At 39.9% G+C, this 17,572-nt stretch overlaps 1 protein-coding gene across 1 annotated transcript; it reads left to right on the top strand.

Annotated features, from left to right (window-relative positions):
• The first annotated feature begins 1 nt into the window (after position 1).
• F3 (coagulation factor III, tissue factor) lies at positions 2 to 16,034 on the top strand. Its single transcript, XM_060773961.2, has 6 exons — positions 2 to 222; positions 5,155 to 5,269; positions 8,414 to 8,598; positions 10,619 to 10,800; positions 12,313 to 12,472; positions 15,177 to 16,034. The coding sequence occupies exons 1-6, from the start codon at positions 141 to 143 to the stop codon at positions 15,314 to 15,316; spliced, it is 864 nt and encodes a 287-aa protein (XP_060629944.2). The 5' UTR covers positions 2 to 140; the 3' UTR covers positions 15,317 to 16,034.
• The last annotated feature ends 1,538 nt before the right edge of the window (positions 16,035 to 17,572 follow it).

The following is a 17,572-nucleotide window of genomic DNA, read 5'->3' as shown; positions in this document are numbered from 1 at the left end:
ACCCTCACACACGCTTTTCTACTCTGTGTTGCTCTACCTGAGCAGCGCCGTCGCTGCCCTTCCGCCGGACACAGACACACACGCACTTCTATACACTCTCTCTTCTCCTCAGTCTGCACTTTTCCCGGCGTTAAGTAAGGATGACAGCAAAGACGGGGAGGGCTGAGGCGGCGCCGCCGATGCTTTTGGGCGCACTGCTCGCTTTGCTACGCTTCGGCTCAGGTGAGTGAGAGAGCGAGAGAGCGAAGGAAGGAACGGGGCGCGCGAGACCGACCAACCGAGCGCGCGCTCACCTCTTCCATTCGTGGATGGACCCCAGCGCGAGGCACGCTTCTGAACCAATAGGAACGCTGCGCCGGACCCACAGAATGCTTAGGCTGCATCTCTCTGCACCAGACATGGGCAAACTTGGGCCCTCCAGGTGTTTTGGACTTCAACTCCCGCAATTCCTAACAGCCGGTAGGCTGTTAGGAATTGTGGGAGTTGAAGTCCAAAACACCTGGAGGGCCCAAGTTTGCCCATATCAGATCTACACTGTGGAAGCAATAGTTTGGCACCACTTTACCTGCCATGTTATGGCATCCTGAGAGAGAGACATAGTTTTACAAGGTCTTCGGCCTTCTCTGCTAAAGAGTGGTGGTGCTCCACCAAACGAGAAACCCCAGGATTCTATAGAAATTGTTGCTTTGCGTTTATTAAAATGGAAAAGTCAGATATAATAATGATAATAATAATCGGCACACTGGGTACAGTGCCTAAAGACCTTGGCCTGCACTTGAACACAATCAGCGCTGACAAAATTACCATCTGCCAGCTGCAGAAGGCCACCTTACTGGGATCTGCACGCATTATTCGCCGATACATCACACAGTCCCTAGACATTTGGGAAGTGTCCGACGTGTGATCCAATTCAACAGCCAGCAGAGTGTCTGTGTGGACTCATCTTGTTGTGTTTCAAATAATAATAATAATAATTATAATAATAACAATAATAGATTTTCCTGCATCTTGGAAGGGGGTTGGACTGGATGGCCCACGAGGTCTCTTCCAACTCTATGATTCTACTTAAAGTGGTGTTTAACTGCATTGATTCTACAGTGCAAATATGTCTTATGCAACCTGGGTGAATCTACACTATAGACTTGGAAGAGACCTTGTGGGCCATCAGTCCAAACCCTGCCAAGAAGCAAGAAAATCACATTCAAAGTACCCCCAACCAATGGCCAGCCAGCCTGTGTTTAAAAGCCTCCAAAGAAGGAGCTTCCACCGCACTCCAGGGAAGAGAGTTCCACTGCTGAACATCTCTCACAGTTAGGAAGTTCTTCCTAATGTTCAGGAGGAATCTCCTTTCCTGTAGTTTGAAGTCATTGATGCCACTTGAACTGCCAGGGATCAATGCTATGGTATCATGGGGAGTTGCAGTTTTATAAGGTCTTTAGGGTTTGCTGTCAAAGAGTGTTTCTGTCTCATGAAACAGGAACTTCCAAAATTCCAAAGCATTGATTCATGGCAGTTCAAGTGGTGTCAACATAGTACTCCATGTCATGTAGGAAGTCTGCACAAGAAAAAAAAGGTGCTGGTTCTTAAGGTGTGCCATGGCTTTTTGTTGCACGGCACTGGAGTAAACTGGAGGGATGTAGTTCCACCTCCTGAGGGGATTTATTCCAGAACAAGTTCCATGGAAGTGATGTTTCTGGAAAGCTGTTCACTTGAGGACTAGAATCAAGTGACTCCAGCATCCCCAGACTGAGGTCTCATCCACATTAGTAGGAAAATCCATGCTCACCTCTATTCCAGTGCTGTAGGGTCACTACCCTGGTGTGACATGAGACATTTGTTTGCTGCACTTCCAAACAAACAGCCTCTTTCTGTTGTTCATCGAATTATTTTGTGTTCTAAATCCAGACTAAAGTGTATGCACCTTGCGTCATTTATATCAAAGCCTATCTGGTTGTGGGTCTTGTCGTTTTTATTTGTCTCCGAAGCAGACTTTACAACCTTCCTCACCCCCCACACAAAGCATTTTTTTCCTGGAAGAAGCTTAATGGTCACATACGACTCACACAGTCCTAAGTGACATGCAAAATCATTTGGTGTGTGTACTGCAGAAATTCGTTTTCTGAAATCTTTTTTCATTCATAATTCAATTCTAAATTTGTGGGATGAGTGAATAGATGCTTGTGCTGAGCTGTATTTTGGGTTTTATTTGGTGAATGATTAATAAAATCTTAAAATGGTAAGGATTGGCTAAAATACTCTTTTTATATCTTTACGATATTTATAATGTTTTGCACTTCTAGTAGAAATACGGCAAACAGATATGTTTGCTTTATTGCCAATTATCTAGTTCGGTCTTATATACCTTCCTTAAGAATCTAGTCAATGTAGACACTTCTCTGCTTTTAATCAGTCAAATAAAGCCATAAAGTCTTGTGATCAAAGCTTAGAATGTTACTACATAGAATAAACGTGATCCATTATTCATTGGGACCATTCTTTTTAAACTTCCTGCAGGTGGAATAATATGGCTTACTTATTAACTCGTTGCAATAACTTGTTCTTTTAAAAACAAGGAGGGGTGTTGGTTCATACCTTCATATAGGAAGTGACCAAAAGGGAAAGGTTGTCTGTTTTTAAAGAACTTTTGGGTGTGATTTACGTGTCTGAACAGCCCAAACACCTGCGGTTCGCTTCTGATTCAAACTGATGAGTTGCAGAGGCTAACATAGTATAGAAACCACTTCTTGTAAGGCGTCTACAGTATGCCTTAAATATCATATGGCATCTCTGTGTTGTTGGAGTGCAATCCTAAGATTCCTGGCAAGCATAGCTGGGGTGAGAGATGCTGGGCCTTGCAATCCATTCACATATGACAGGCCTAATATTTCCCACCCTGTCCAAGCATATCATGTTTCTTGTGAGCACAAAATATTAGCAATTGTTAAAAAATCTTAACAGTAGTATTGCTGCAGGGCAGCGGTAGCACAGAAGGTTGAACTGCTGAGCTGTAGAGCTTGCTGACCAGAAGGTTGGCAATTTGAATCCAGGAAACAGAATGAGTTCCCATTGTTAGTTCCAGCTTCTGCCAACCTGGCAGTTTGAAAACATGCAAATATGAGTAGATCAATAGGTACTGCTCCGGCGGGAAGGTAATAGCTCTCCATGCAGTCATGCCGGCCACATGACCTAGGAGGTGTCTACAGACAATGCTTGCTCTTTGATCTAGAAATGGAGATGAGCACCACCCCCCAGAGTCGGACATTACTAGACTTAATGTCAAGGGGAAACCTTTATCTTTAGTATTTCTGGTGGCATAAAATAACTCCCAAAGTAATATACCAAGCCATTACTCTAAAAAGTTACTTCCAAACTTTAGTTGTGCTACTATTCCTCTACCTTGCTTTTTACAACTTATTTTTAGTTTCAGGCACCTTATTTTTAATTCCAGGTCATTTCACTATATTGTATAAATACTGTTCATTTTACCAATTACCCTATATACTTGTGTATAAGTCAGCCTGATAGGTAAAATCAAGGGCACTTTGGAGTCCAAAATTATGGATTTTGATAAGACTCGTGGATAAATTGAATGCCATTCCATGCAGAAGGGAAAGCGTTGACGCTATTTTAGGGCGACTGCCCCTGGTTGCTATTTTCCTCACCCAGACATCTAAAATGACCAGACATCATATCACACCAGAGATAATAGAGGAGTTCATTGTATCTGCAGTTCTATTTTAATTTAACATGAGTAGACCATTGACAAATTAAGAAAAATATGATTAAACATATGTAATGAACAGTACAGCCTCACTGTAATTTGGCTCAGGAAAATAAGGAAAGTAAATGTCAGTGAATTCAGTAACAAAATACAAAAATGTTTACTTCAGCTTTGATAACAGGAATTTTGATTTTGTGTATTTCTCAGCTCAGAACAGCTTCTTAGAATAGAAATATGAATAACAGAAAAAAATCTTGGTGACATAAACTCATGGCTAAATTTAATCTGCAGATATAGAGAACGTAATCTAATTATTGCTCCGAAGACTTGGGAAGCCTGTTACAAAATGCTTTTGTGAAGTGTTAAAATTGGCTTAAGGCCTGAGAAAAAATTTCAAATTGTTCCCAGAGTAATACAACAGTGCCGTTGTGTGACTGTAGATGTGAGGAGCATATCAATGTGATGGATAAAAAAGAAGTTAATACAATTAAAGGAACCTTCTGTACATTGGCAGCAGTGAAAAGAGATTTGCTTGGACACAGTCATCTGAGCCAGATTCCCATTGAGAGCAATTTCCATGGAAACCCACAAGTAGAACATTAAGGAAGGAGTTTGGAAATATGGCCGTGTGGGCTAGGAATTCTAATCCAAAAAAGTAGCTGTTTGATTACGAAACTGATATCTCTTAATATTTTTCCCAGCTGTTTCATCTTGAATAGTAGCTATTGATATGCATCCTTCAGCATGAGCACAGTAGGAATGTGTTAGAACATTTTCTTTGAACGAAATCTCATGGATTCATGAAGTAAATCTTGAAGAACTTTTTTGGATCACAGCACCCAGATCCATTGTCTCCCAGCCATTATTGCCTCTGGCCACTAAGGGACTTGGTGAGTTATCATAAAAGCCATTCCCTTTCCACTATGAAAATGTCCCTCTCAGAGAGATTAGAGTTGTCTTAACATCTCTACGCAGGGCTGTGGTGGCACAGCAGGTTAAACTGCTAAGCTGCAGAACTTGTTGTCCAGAAGGTCGGCGGTTTGAATCCCATTGTTAGCCCCATCTTCTGCCAACCTAGCAATTGGAAAATATGCAAATGTGAGTAGATTAATAGGTACCATTTCAGCACTCCATGCATTCATGCTGGCCACGTGACCTAAGAGGCGTCTATGGACAACGCTGGCTCTTCAGCTTAGAAATGAAGATGAGCACCACCCTTCAGAGTCAGACTTGGCTAGACTCAATGTCAAGGGAAAACCTTTACCTTTAACATCTCTACCAGGGACCGTGATAAATAAACCAGTTGTAAAACGGGTATTTTTGTTATGCAGTCACACCCTTCATTGCTTCTGGTGCATACAGAGTCTGTCAGAGCCAGTCATATACCAATATGATTAACAGTGGCACTCTCTCTTCCTTTTCTTTTTACAAAGGCAATGCTGATGTATTGACAGCTTCTAACATTACCTGGTCATCCATCAATTTTAAGACACTACTGCATTGGGAACCTGAGCCCACCAATTATGTTTATACAGTTGAAATAGATGGGTAAGTTACTTCTGATGGCTTGACCATACCTCTTTTGGACAACTTATGTAATAGTAACTGAGACCGTGGGATTTTAAAAACTGTAAGAATGTAGAGATGAAGAATACTATGACAGATCTCACCTGATCCTAGATTTGAAGGTAACCACAGTGTGGTTACCTACCTATTTGAAGGTAACCACAGTGTGGTTAAGGGGCCGTGGTGGCATAGTGAATTAAACCGTTAAGGTGCCGAACTTGTTGATCAGAAGGTTGGTGGTTCGAATCCATGGATGGGGTGAGCTCCCGTCATTAGCCCCAGCTTCTGCCAACCTAGCAGTTCGAAAACATGCAAATGTAAACAATAGGTATCGCTTTGGTAGGATGGTAACAGTGCTCCATGCAGTCATACCGACCACATGACATCTGCAGACAGCACTTGCTCTTTGGCTTAGAAATGGAGATGAGCACAACCTCCCATAGTCAGACACGACTAAACTTAATGTCAAAGAGAAACCTTTTCTTTACAGTGTGCTTTATTGTCTTTGCATAGCACTTCAGCTTGAAGTACATTAAGTGAGAAAATGCATGCATGTGTGGATCCAAAGTCAAATTTAAGTAAAATGACTTACTTAAATTTCATACTTTCTGTTCCCAAGTTCAAAAGAAGTATTCATGCGTATCATACTGCACTGTGTTTTGTATTGTATTTTGAAAACAAACTTTTAAAAAAATTCTTCTATATTGATTTAACTCCCCCCCCCCGCCCCCCCGCCCCCCCGCCCCCCCGCCCCCAAAATCTTTGTGATGTTCCACAAGGTTCTGGTCAGTCTGTTTTAAAGATGTTCCTCAAGGAGGATTTGAACCTTAAACAGACTGAATTTTTTACTTTTCTTTCCCTGTTGCTGCCTGCCACTAACTGGAATGCTAATTGTATTGCAGTTTTGAAGAACATTGTTTATCTAATGAAATATCTAAAATGTTTAAGGCATATAGGAAATCAAATTACTTCTGCAATGTTCCATCCAGCAAAAGTATTGGGTTTTGTACAGAAATCTGTTTTCTGACTCCAAAACATATTTACCGGCTTTTCTAGCCACAGTGAATTTTCTTGAACTTGCTTGATAATTGTCAGAAAACTTCACGTTCTCATGTAGAGGGTTGAACATGCTGAAATTACTTATTATTGGATGAGGGTGTGAAATATGTGAAAATTTTCATCTCTGTGATAGTGGCCATCACGAATCTAAATCGACTATAAATGCATGGTAGCGCAGGTTTGTTTGCATAAGATCTTCAGGAATGTGTAACTGAATAACAGGATTCAAGTGGCAGTCTTGGCACAGCTACTAATATGGCTAATATGAAACTGCCTTTACATTTTGTATGATTTACAGAGTCTAGAGCCATCCTACAACCACAGGAGATCGGCCAAATGTGGGAAGATGTAAACAGAGAGAAGAATACCTTTTAAATATCGTTTACTGTTTACTATAACTGGGCAAGCATTGCCCTTGTGAAATGTCCAATTATATAAACCAAGTAGTCTTGACTATGATGAAAAGAAACCGTACAGCATTAGTGCTTAGTGTGTGTTGAATGCAAACCAAATTACTTTCCACATGTACAATTGTTCAGATGAAAAGTTAATATTTCTGGTTGTTAATGTTTGGCATTCTGTTGCCTTGTAAGAAGTTAATGTTTGGCATCCCATGGGCTTGTAAGAAGTTCAAACCACAACATCACATCTAGCCATTTGGAACTATTCCTGTTAAATTGTTCGTAATTACTAGTAATAGTAATTTACTAATAGTGGGCTTGCTAATAGGGGGGTGGCGCAGCAGGTTAAACTGCTGAGCTGCTGAATTTGCTGACCGAAATGTTGGCGGTTCAAATCCAGGGAGCAGGGTGAGCTTCTGCTGTTAACCCCAGCTTCTGCCAACCTAGCAGTTCAACAACAGGTACCGCTTTGGCAGGAAGGTAACGGGGCTCCATGCAGTCATGCTGGCCACATTACCTTGGAGGTGTCCATGGACAATGCCAACTTTCAGCTTAGAAATGGAGATGAGCACTAACCCTCAGAGTTGGACACAACTGGAGTTAATGCCAAGGGGAAACCTTTACATTTACCTTACTAGTAATAAAAATATAAACTAAAATGGCAAAAATAGCCCTGCAGCTATTTTAATCTATTGTTGAACTGTAAGGATACATACGTTTTTGTATCCAGCGTTAAAGGGTTTCTGAAAGTTTTGGAAGTGTTTTATTTCTAATTTCTTATTGTGTCAGTATGTAATGTTCCCAGTTGTATTTATTATTCCATTACGTCTTTTTGTCAGAAGGATGACAATTGGTTTTCCTAAGGTGATTGCACAAAAAGTACAAACAGGAAGGCTCAATTGGGTAATTACAAATTTTTAACTACCACAGTTTCTGACCTGTGTAACGACTTTTGTCACATACAGAGCTCAGTCCCCACTTACTTGAAAGCTGTCACTGTAATTGGTGGGGAGGGGGGGTCCATTCCTTTCCTACTCAGACAACAGGTGACTGATGTTCACAAGCATTCCCATGAGCAATCTTTAATGTGACAGCCAAAAATGGCAAAAATCTCTGTTGCAATTCTTTCTCACACCAGAGACTGTCCATATGAAGTGGGATGAAAATGTTAGTCCACTGCTTCCCAAGTGACCAGAGAATGGACCCCTGTCAATTGCAGCAGCTGCTTCCTAGCAAGTGGGGCTTAGGGGACTTTCATGTTTCCTATATGTCCCTTAAACTAGGGATCATAAATACTACTAAGTTACAAATCTGTGACTCCAGATTATTCATTCTGGTTCTGGCCAATGCTGCTTGACAATGTGGATCAAAGTGAATATGAGATGCCTGGCTCAAGTCGCTATTTCTTTCTAACTGCCATAGTTTATTAAACCACAGATGTATTGCTTTGCCAATATAAGCAAGGTCAGGCCAGGTTACTGCTTGGATGGGAAATTGCTGAGGAATACTAGGGACTACATTTCAGAAGAGGGTAATGGCAAACTATCTCTGAGAATTCATTGTGCTATGAAAATTGTTATTAAATTGATGCCATATATCAACTGATTTGAAGGCATATACACACTTGTGAATTACAGTGTCTGCTTTACTTTCTTGATCATTATAGGGACCTATCCAACCGGAAAAAAACATGTATTCATACCAGAAATACAGAATGTGATGTTACTAACCTGCTGAAGAATGTAAAAGATACCTACATTGCTCGCATATACTCTGAAGTGCCAGACCAAGACAATGACTTTAATACTCCTCCTTATGAAGTCTCTCCCCGATTCACACCCTATGAACAAAGTAAGTCAGAGATGTGATTCCTATGTCCTCCCTACCTATAGTTGCAGAATGAGATTCAGCAAACAGAATACAAAGTGGTTGCTTGAGATGCTCCTTCATGCAGTTGATGGAGAAGGAAGTATTTATGCCCAGCTGCTTTGCCATTTGGAAATCCATGGTCGAGGTTCAGCACACATCAAATTATACAAAATGCATTTGGATCTTTTGAAATTCAGTGAACTTATGCTGATTGTGACAGGCTAAACCGCTGTGCTGCAGAAAAATCCTGCCAATTGAAAGGTCGGCAGTTCAAGCCAGAGTTGGGGTGAGCACCTGCCGTTAGTTCAGGTAACCTGCCCATCTAGCAGGTCAAAAGCAGAAATGCGAGTAGATAAATAGGTACCACTTTTATTGGGGTGGTAATAAAGGCACCCTTAAGGATATCAATCACAGGAAAGCTCCTCAGCATGGAAGATGGAGCGACAGCCCCCCCCCCCCCCCGCCATGTCAAGCAGAGCCTCCAAGATGCCGGAAACAAGATGGGAAAAGCTGCTTTTACCTCTGTGTTGTTTGTCCTTGATAACTGTATAATCTGCATTAATTTTTGCCATATGAGTGTTCTGTAAGCCGCTCTGAGTCCCCTTCGGGGTATAAATATTGTAAATAAATAAATAAATATCTAATTCAGAACTCTTAATGTCACTACAAAACTCTTGTAATCTGATTGTGGATCCCCTGATTAATATGTTCTTTGCCTCTAAAACCATCCAGTTGGAGTCATATGTGAAACATATTTAAAGTGAAACATCTTTTAAGATATTGATTGTCAATTGTCTTTGTAGAGTTTTCATTCAGAAAGATAGTAGATACACTTAACACTGGGCAACAAACATTTTGATGCGTCAAATGTTTGACCTGTTTCTTGATATATTTGACCTGCTAATTCCAAAAACGGCACCAGTTTCCCCCTTTTTCTGTGTCAGGAGTGACTTAAGAAATTGCAAGTCGCTTCTGGTGTGAGAGAATTGGCCATCTGCAAGGACGTTGACCAGGGGATACCCAGATGTTTTACCATCCTGTGAGAGCCTTCTCTCATGTCCCCACATGAAAAGCTTGAGCTGACAGACAGGAGCTCACCCCACTCCCCAGATTCGAACTACCGACCTTTTGGTCAGTAGTCCTGCCAGCACAAGGGTTTAACCCATTGCATCACCGGGGGCTCCTAGTTTTCACCTATCAGTGCTACTTTTAAAGATACAGAACATATGCCATTAAAGTTGCCATCTGGTCACCCATAGAAAACTATAAGGAGCCCCCGGTGACACAATGGGTTAAAACCTTGTGCTGGCAGACTGAACACTGGCAGGTCATAAGTTTGAATCTGGGGAGAACACGGATGAGCTCTCTTTGTCAGCTACAGCTCCCCATGTGGGTACATGAGAGAAACCTCCCACATGGATGGTAAAAACATCAAAAACATCTGGGCGTTCCCTGGGCAATGTCCTTGCAAATGGCCAATTCTCTTACACCAGAAGCGACTTGCAGTTTCTCAAGTTGCTCCTGACATGGAAAAAATAAGCATATCTAATGAACTACAGCTATCCAAGGCATTTTTCTGAATCGGCACCCCAAAGAACCCCAGGAACAGGTCGTAAAACAAAGACAGCAAGAAACATGTCCCCCCCCCCCTTCAGTTGGGCTGTGATATGTGTAGATTACTATATGTACATTCCCATCTATTTAGTTAGAGTTAGTCATCTCCCTCCCTCAAAAAGACTTAATACTTTCATTTCAAAGGATGTATGTCTCTCTATTTTGTCCAATAATATAAGATTTGTAATACTGTACAGAATTGTAAATACTGTACAGTATTTGCTTTATTGCAAAGTTCTCATATAGTCAGCAATGTTAACCCCCTTCTTATATTATTGTGAGAAAATAAGCAACTGCTATACAGCATAGTATTGAAACGTGTGACTTGTTCAAGTCAGCTTTAAAGATCTTTCTCCAGATATAATTTTACTTTTTTTTCTTCTTTCAGCTGAGATTGGAATGCCAGCCATCAGTTATTTTGAACAAATAGGTAAAACTTTGAAAATAGAGATATCGGATCCACTGACTCCTTACAGATTTAATAATGGAAGCTTTCAAACTATCCGAGACATATTCAAAGATAAGCTGGAATACACAGTGTACTATTGGAAAGACCAAAGCACAGGAAAGGTGAGCATCTCTTTTCAGTCTTCAAGTTCTTTAACAACTCCCTTAATATTTGTAAGCACAAATGACAAGTTGACAATACATACAAAATGTGTGTTTTAAAACAATTAACTGTAGGTCTCCTTTAAGGGGGACATGAGGGAGTAAAAGGTAAAGGTTTTCCCCTTGACGTTAAGCATAGTCGTGTCCGACTCTGGGGGATGGTGCTCATCTCTATTTCTAAGCTGAAGAGCCAGCTTTGTCTGTAGACACCTCCAAGGTCATGTGGGTGGTATGACTGCATAGAGCTCCATTACCTTCTCGCCAGAGCTGTATCTATTGCTCTACTCACACTTGCATGTTTTTGAACTGCTAGCTTGGCAGAAGCTGGGGCTAACAGTGGGAGCTCACCCCACTGTCTGGATTCAAACCGCTGAACTTTTGGTCAGTAAGTTCAGCAGCTTAGTGGTTTAACCCACTGTGCCACCAGGGGCTCCCTTCAGGGGGTATTTGACTCATAATAGGAGGCAACTGGGGATATAGTATTTTCAGTTATGGTTGTGAACTATTTCCATAAACAGTTATATGTTTGAATATCTTTCCAATATCAGGTGACCCTTTTCACTTTACCAACCTTTTTCCCACTTGTGTTCATCTATTTTGTTTGGGGGTTACTTTTAAACAAAATTGCTGTTTTGGTTTAACTGAAATTATTTCATTTTAAACCATCTAATATATTTAAGCACTGGGGTATGTACGTTGATAATAAATACAAACTTGAAGTACATGTGATACAAAATTGTGTGTATAATAGCTGGGGGAGCCAGGTTTCTATTTTTTTCCATTCTGTCTTAAATATGTAGATCTTGCTGTATAATGCACACTTTTACAAAATGATTGTATAGGATTAATTGATGGTGATCCTTAAATTTGTTCCAATCCTTACAAGCAGATCAATTTTAATGAGGTTAAAGATAAAGGTAAAGGTTTCCGCTTGACATCAAGTCTAGTCAATTCCAACTCTGGGGGAGGGGTGGTGGTGCTCTTCTCCTTATCTAAGCCGAAGAGCCGCCGTTGTCCATGGATGCCTCCAAGGTCATGTGGCCAGCTTTACTGCATGGAGCGCTGTTTCCTTCTTGCAGAAGCAGTACCTATTGATCTACTCAGATTTGCATGTTTTCAAACTGCTAGGTTGACAGAAGCTAGGCCTAACAGCGGGAACTCACCCTGCTCCCCAGATTCGAACTGCTGACCTTTCAGTCAGCAAATTCAGCAGCTCAGCGGCTTAACCCACTATGCCACCTGGGGCTCCCTTAATGGTGTTACTTCCATCTAATATTATACATCTATAACTTTTAATTTAAAAACTCTCCATATACCCTGTCCATTTTAAAACTCTTCTCTGTCTAATTATTAAGTTGAGTCTTTTCTTTCTCCTTATGTATTCTGAATTTGCACAATCTGTGTTCATCAGTGTGAAGAGCTAAATTACTTGCAAATATACATATATTCAAATAAATTTATATCTGCTTGCAGAAATGGTCAACCAAACGAAGCAACCAGTTTGAACTGAATATTGATGAAGGGAAAAGCTACTGCTTCTATGTCCAAGCAGCTATTACATCAAATTCAAGGAGCCGTGAAAGTCCCAAAAGCATAGAAAAATGTACTAGTGTTAAAAGGGAGGACTTGGATGGTACGTATTGATGGACCCTGACACATGTTTCATGTAAACAGTTGAGAACAATTACTTCTGAACTTGGTTGTGGAGCTTCTGTTGAAATTCTTTTCCCTGAAATCACCTAAATTGAACTCTCAATGCAGTCATTCTTTTTTCTACATCTCATTACTGTGAAATTTGGGCTGTAGGCATTGGCACCACTTCCTTTCCCAAGATGCTGTGATTGTTTTCCTGACTTTCTTCTTCATTTTAGAAGTATCATGAGCGGTTTTCTTTTTCCTTGAGAATTCAACCACATTTTCCAGAGTATAACAACCTGAGAAGGGCAGTTCCATTCAGAATAGAGTTTTTAGGGGCTTTGGAAAAAGGAAATCTCCAGAACCTTTTAGAGATTTTATGATCTTTGGAAAGGGATGACTTTGTTAGAAGTCACAACCTTTTGAAAAATGATATCATAACCTCTTGGTAAAAAGCATGGCCTGTTAGATCATAATATTTTTGGGAAATTGGCATTCACAAGCATTCGTTCAAGAAAATTGAGTATCTCAGCTGTTAACTTGATATCTTAAATATCAACTGTCAGGGACAAGGATATGCCAATGCACAATATATATATTCAGCAGAGTTTCAGAAGTGTTCCTTTTTAGTTGCCCAAAAACATCCACTATCCCTTAAAATATATTTACTTCTAAATCAAGCTCTCAAGAGACAAAAATAAGCAGACTTTAAAAAATAACATAGTTGGTTTACTCACAAACTTCATGTATTGGGCATATAGATACTTTGCTTATCAATCCAGTTACCTGGAGATTTGAAGTAGTTTCTCTGTGTGAGTTTCACAGGGCATCTTTCTCATAATCAACAATCCAAAGCATCTTTCTGTTCTGGGAGTCTAATAGAGTATTTGTGTAGTCTGAAAGCATAAAGTTCCTACTGGTCTCTACATTGAAAGTCTAATGGCGTCTTCCTTTCTAAAATGAAGTCAGACCCCTGAACAAACCCAGACCCCTGATCACATGGTCTGCAGCCCCTCCCACAACAAATATGTTAAAGAAAGCTGCAAACCAATACACACATATACAATACAGTAAGCAATTATATACATAACAAATAACTAATGGAGGCTTGAGAAGGTTGCTATTTCCAATAAGGGGGGCAGGATCACCTCAGTGGAATAGCCCTTTTTGCACAGACAACTAATTTGTAAAGGAAAAAGTCAAGCTAGAGTATATTTACTCTGAAATAAATTCCAATTACACCTGCCTAAGTGGGCATATGATAGAAACATTAGATAAAGAATACAATTGAGTCATATGATCCCAACTGAAATTTCACACTCCTACAGGTGCTTATCATATGAATTTTGTAGTCAAGTGTTTTGACCCTAACATTCCCCTGGAGGAAATCTATATTGCATGATGTTAAAAGATGTAATGAATAATGTGTAATGGAGTGGCATATTTTACATTAAAGGAATGTGATCCCCAGTGGGATTCTCAATGAAAGAGGAGGAAGATCCAGTCAGATATTAATTATAGGAGCAGGCTATTTTTGGTGTTCTTGCTCTAGATCAGGCTGTACAATCTGCTGCCCTCTTGATGTTTTGGACTTCAATTCCCAGAATTCCTGACCATTAGACAACCTGACTAGGGCTTCTAGGAGTTGGAAGCCCAAACACCTGGAGGGCCACATGTTGTTCATCCTTGTTCTAGATCAGTGGTTCTCAACCTGTGGGTCCCCAGATGTTTTGGCCTACAACTCCCAGAAATCCCAGCCAGTTTACCAGCTGTTAGGATTTCTGTGAATTGAAGGCCAAAACATCTGGGGATCCACAGGTTGAGAACCACTGTTCTAGATAGTTACATCTGGTAGCTATCTGATTTGTGTGTAAAAATGGTATTAGATTGAACTGTCCTTTCACCTTAACTTCTCAGGCTCCTTCACTTTGGGGCAGTGATTCCCAACCTTGTTATGACCAGGGACCACTTGAACAGGGATCACTTTGACGAGGGACCACTCTCCAACATTAGTACCAAAAGGGTTACTAATCAGTTTTTGGTCAACTTTAGATTCAGTTTGTTTATTTGGGCTGCTGATTCAAAAATTGCATTGGGTAGACCACATCAGCACTAGTTTCTGATACAGAATATATGCTATCCAATACTCACCATCTGCTCGCCCACAGAAAACCATATTTAATAATCTAGAGCTGATGTGATAGTAGTAATTGTTCGTGGGTAGTCAGCCTCTCCCCTCCCAACATCCCCGTTGCCTCGGCACTATAAGAGGGTTTTGTGAGACTTGTCACTCTCGTTGCCATGTGGTTTCGAGGCAACAGTGTGGCAATAGTGAGGCTGTGGACCATATTCTTGTTCTTGCAGACCACTGGTGGTCCACAGACCACCTGTTGGGAATCACTGCTTTAAAACCCTTTCATCCAGCTAGGTTTCCATATATTGGAACTGAACTAGGGGGAATTGACAAATGCCTGAAGTGACAAGGGGAAGGGACATATTCATTTCCTCTTGCCTGTGTGTCTCTTTTCATGAAAGATGTGAGCATGTAATTCCAAATGTTCTTCTCCAGTTATGACCCTAACTATTAAAGGGGAAAGGTTCTCAACATATTTCATGAATTTTAATCTGGAACTACAGCCAGGACATAGGAAAAATTATGTCCTCTTCAACTAACTTCGTGTCTTTTTTTTTGTCTCCACCAGGTCTTGACTTAGACACAATTCTTATCATAGCAGGAGTTGCAGCTGGAGCTATCATTCTTGTTATTATCTTATCTGTGGTTGCATATAAATGCACAAGGAGAAAAACAATAAAAAAAGAGAACATGCCCCCAAATCTGTAGGGAGAAGAAGGTCAAGTCTTCAAAGGACTTCAGAAATTCTCCTCCGACCTGAGGAAGCAATTATCACTGACTTCTCAATTCAGGAGTCTTCTACTGTTTCTGTGAAACATTCCTACTTACAACACTACTTAAAAAGCTTGATTTGAGACTGTCATCAACAACTGTGAGAACTATTTAAAACACATGAATTGACAGATGTGGTTATAATGCTACTGTTTCTCTTGCACTTTTGGTGTATTTTTATATTATCAGTTGGTACGGGTTTTATAATATTGTAAAGGAAGACTTTTATTGAAACCTTGACAGACTTTATATAAGGTGTTTTGATGTCAAATCAATATTAAACACTAGAATATGCCAGATCCAGGTACTTGCTGATAATTTTTAAACTGGAAAATTCAATGCTTTGAAATAGCAATAATTTTTAATGGTATTATTGGCAGCCATGTTGAATTAACAGGTATGACAGCCTGTACATATTAATTTATGTATTCGGATTTAGCACTTTATCATCTAGTAACTGCTGGACAGAGACAAACCTAACTTATTTAAATGGCATATGTTTGTAAACATAGGTGATGTGGTTTTGAGGTTTCTCACACTACTATAATCAATGTTAATATATTTATGATTTTTATAAAGGGGATTAAATATATTTGTATATTTTGTAGTAACTTATTTTATGTAATATTTACTGAAATAAAAATAAATTGGAATTGTGGGAAAGTTCGGATTCTTTTTTGTTTTCAATATGCTGGTCACATCCAACTCTCTTATTTCCATTTGTTCTCAAAGAAGTAATGGTCATTTGTAATTTATTATGTAATTGTAATAAGCTGACATCATGAAATATACTCCTTTGAAATTGGGTCCATCATTTTGAAACACCCTGTAATAATAATAATAATAATAATAATAATAATAATACTTATTATTATTATTATTATTGGCACAAGCCAGTAAAGGTGGTCCCAGTGGTGATTGGCACACTGGGTGCAGTGCCTAAAGACCTTAGCCTGCACTTAAACGCAATCGGCGCTGACAAAATTACCATCTGCCAGCTGCAGAAGGCCACCTTACTGGGATCTGCACGCATTATTTGCCGATAGATCACACAGTCTGACCCTTGGGAAGTGTCTGACCTGTAATCCAATACAACAGCCAGCAGAGTGATCTTGTCTGCTGTGGACTCATCTTGTTGTGTTTCAAATAATAATAATAATAATATAACAACAGCAACAATAATGCAATAACAATAATTTTTAAAAGTTAACTTTAGTGCATTGCTAAAGCTATATAAGTGGGCAACACCTAGGGCCTGGAGCCTGTGTAAACATTAGCAAACAATTACTACAATGATCCTTCATCTAAAACTGTCAATAGGATGCCATGCTTCTCATGCATGGAAGTCACTATTGATTTGTAAGGTATTTGACAGTGCTTAGTCTGTTTCCTCTAGGAAGTATTTTAAGTATGCAGTGCAGATAGTTAACGGTTGTTGTCCATGGCACTATTCATAGAATGTTAAGATCTTATTTTGGAACAGCAGAGGTTAACTAGCATTTCCAGTATATAGTAATCTCACTCCTGGTTGCTGGGAAGTTGCTGCCAAAATGCATATAATGAAAAGAATGTGATTATAGGCTTAACTTGGAACATGGATCATGTGACCATTGAGGACAAAGAGCTTATGACTTTGCAGAAATAACACACACACACACTGTAAAACTACCAGGATGGTGTGTTTTTTTAATTTTTTTCTGATCTCTTCCTTACTTTATGCTCCTTTGCTGAAATGCTCCCCAATAAAAAGTCTATTAGGCTAAAATACACCAAATAGTCTAAAGGTAGCTTGGATTCTATTGATTTCCCCAGTGATATATAGTGGTGGATCTGCAATAACAAAGGGATATTTCAAATAAGACAGGTGAATTTCCAACAGTAGGAGAATCCCATCCTATTATTATTTTATTTATTCATGCACTCACTTCCCAGCAACTCATCCTTATATGGGAAAAGGGTAATTGGTTTCCAACACATCACTGGTTTCAAGCACACAAACTGGCTTGGAGGCTGTGGCACCTGGTGGCATTCAGATCAGTGAAATGGAGAATCCTTTCCGTTTTAGCCTAAACTTTAAAGGAGCTATCCATGGTGCTGAACCTATTTGGGATTTCGGAGTGAGGAATTTCACAAAAAATGCTGCAGGACCGAGAACAAGCCACGAGAGTAAAGACAAAGATCCACCCAGAGGAA

The sequence above is a fragment of the Anolis sagrei genome, chromosome 4, assembly GCF_037176765.1.
Source record: "Anolis sagrei isolate rAnoSag1 chromosome 4, rAnoSag1.mat, whole genome shotgun sequence".
Taxonomy (NCBI): domain Eukaryota; kingdom Metazoa; phylum Chordata; class Lepidosauria; order Squamata; family Dactyloidae; genus Anolis; species Anolis sagrei.
Note: the sequence above shows the minus strand (reverse complement) of the source record. Positions and strands in the feature narration are given on the sequence as shown.

Coding starts and splice junctions, on each gene's coding strand:
- F3 (XM_060773961.2), top strand. CDS start 141: ATGACAGCAAAGACGGGGAGGGCTGAGGCGGCGCCGCCGATGCTTTTG. Junction 8,599..10,618: donor ATTCACACCCTATGAACAAA/GTAAGTCAGAGA, acceptor TTCTTCTTTCAG/CTGAGATTGGAATGCCAGCC. Junction 10,801..12,312: donor AAGACCAAAGCACAGGAAAG/GTGAGCATCTCT, acceptor ATCTGCTTGCAG/AAATGGTCAACCAAACGAAG.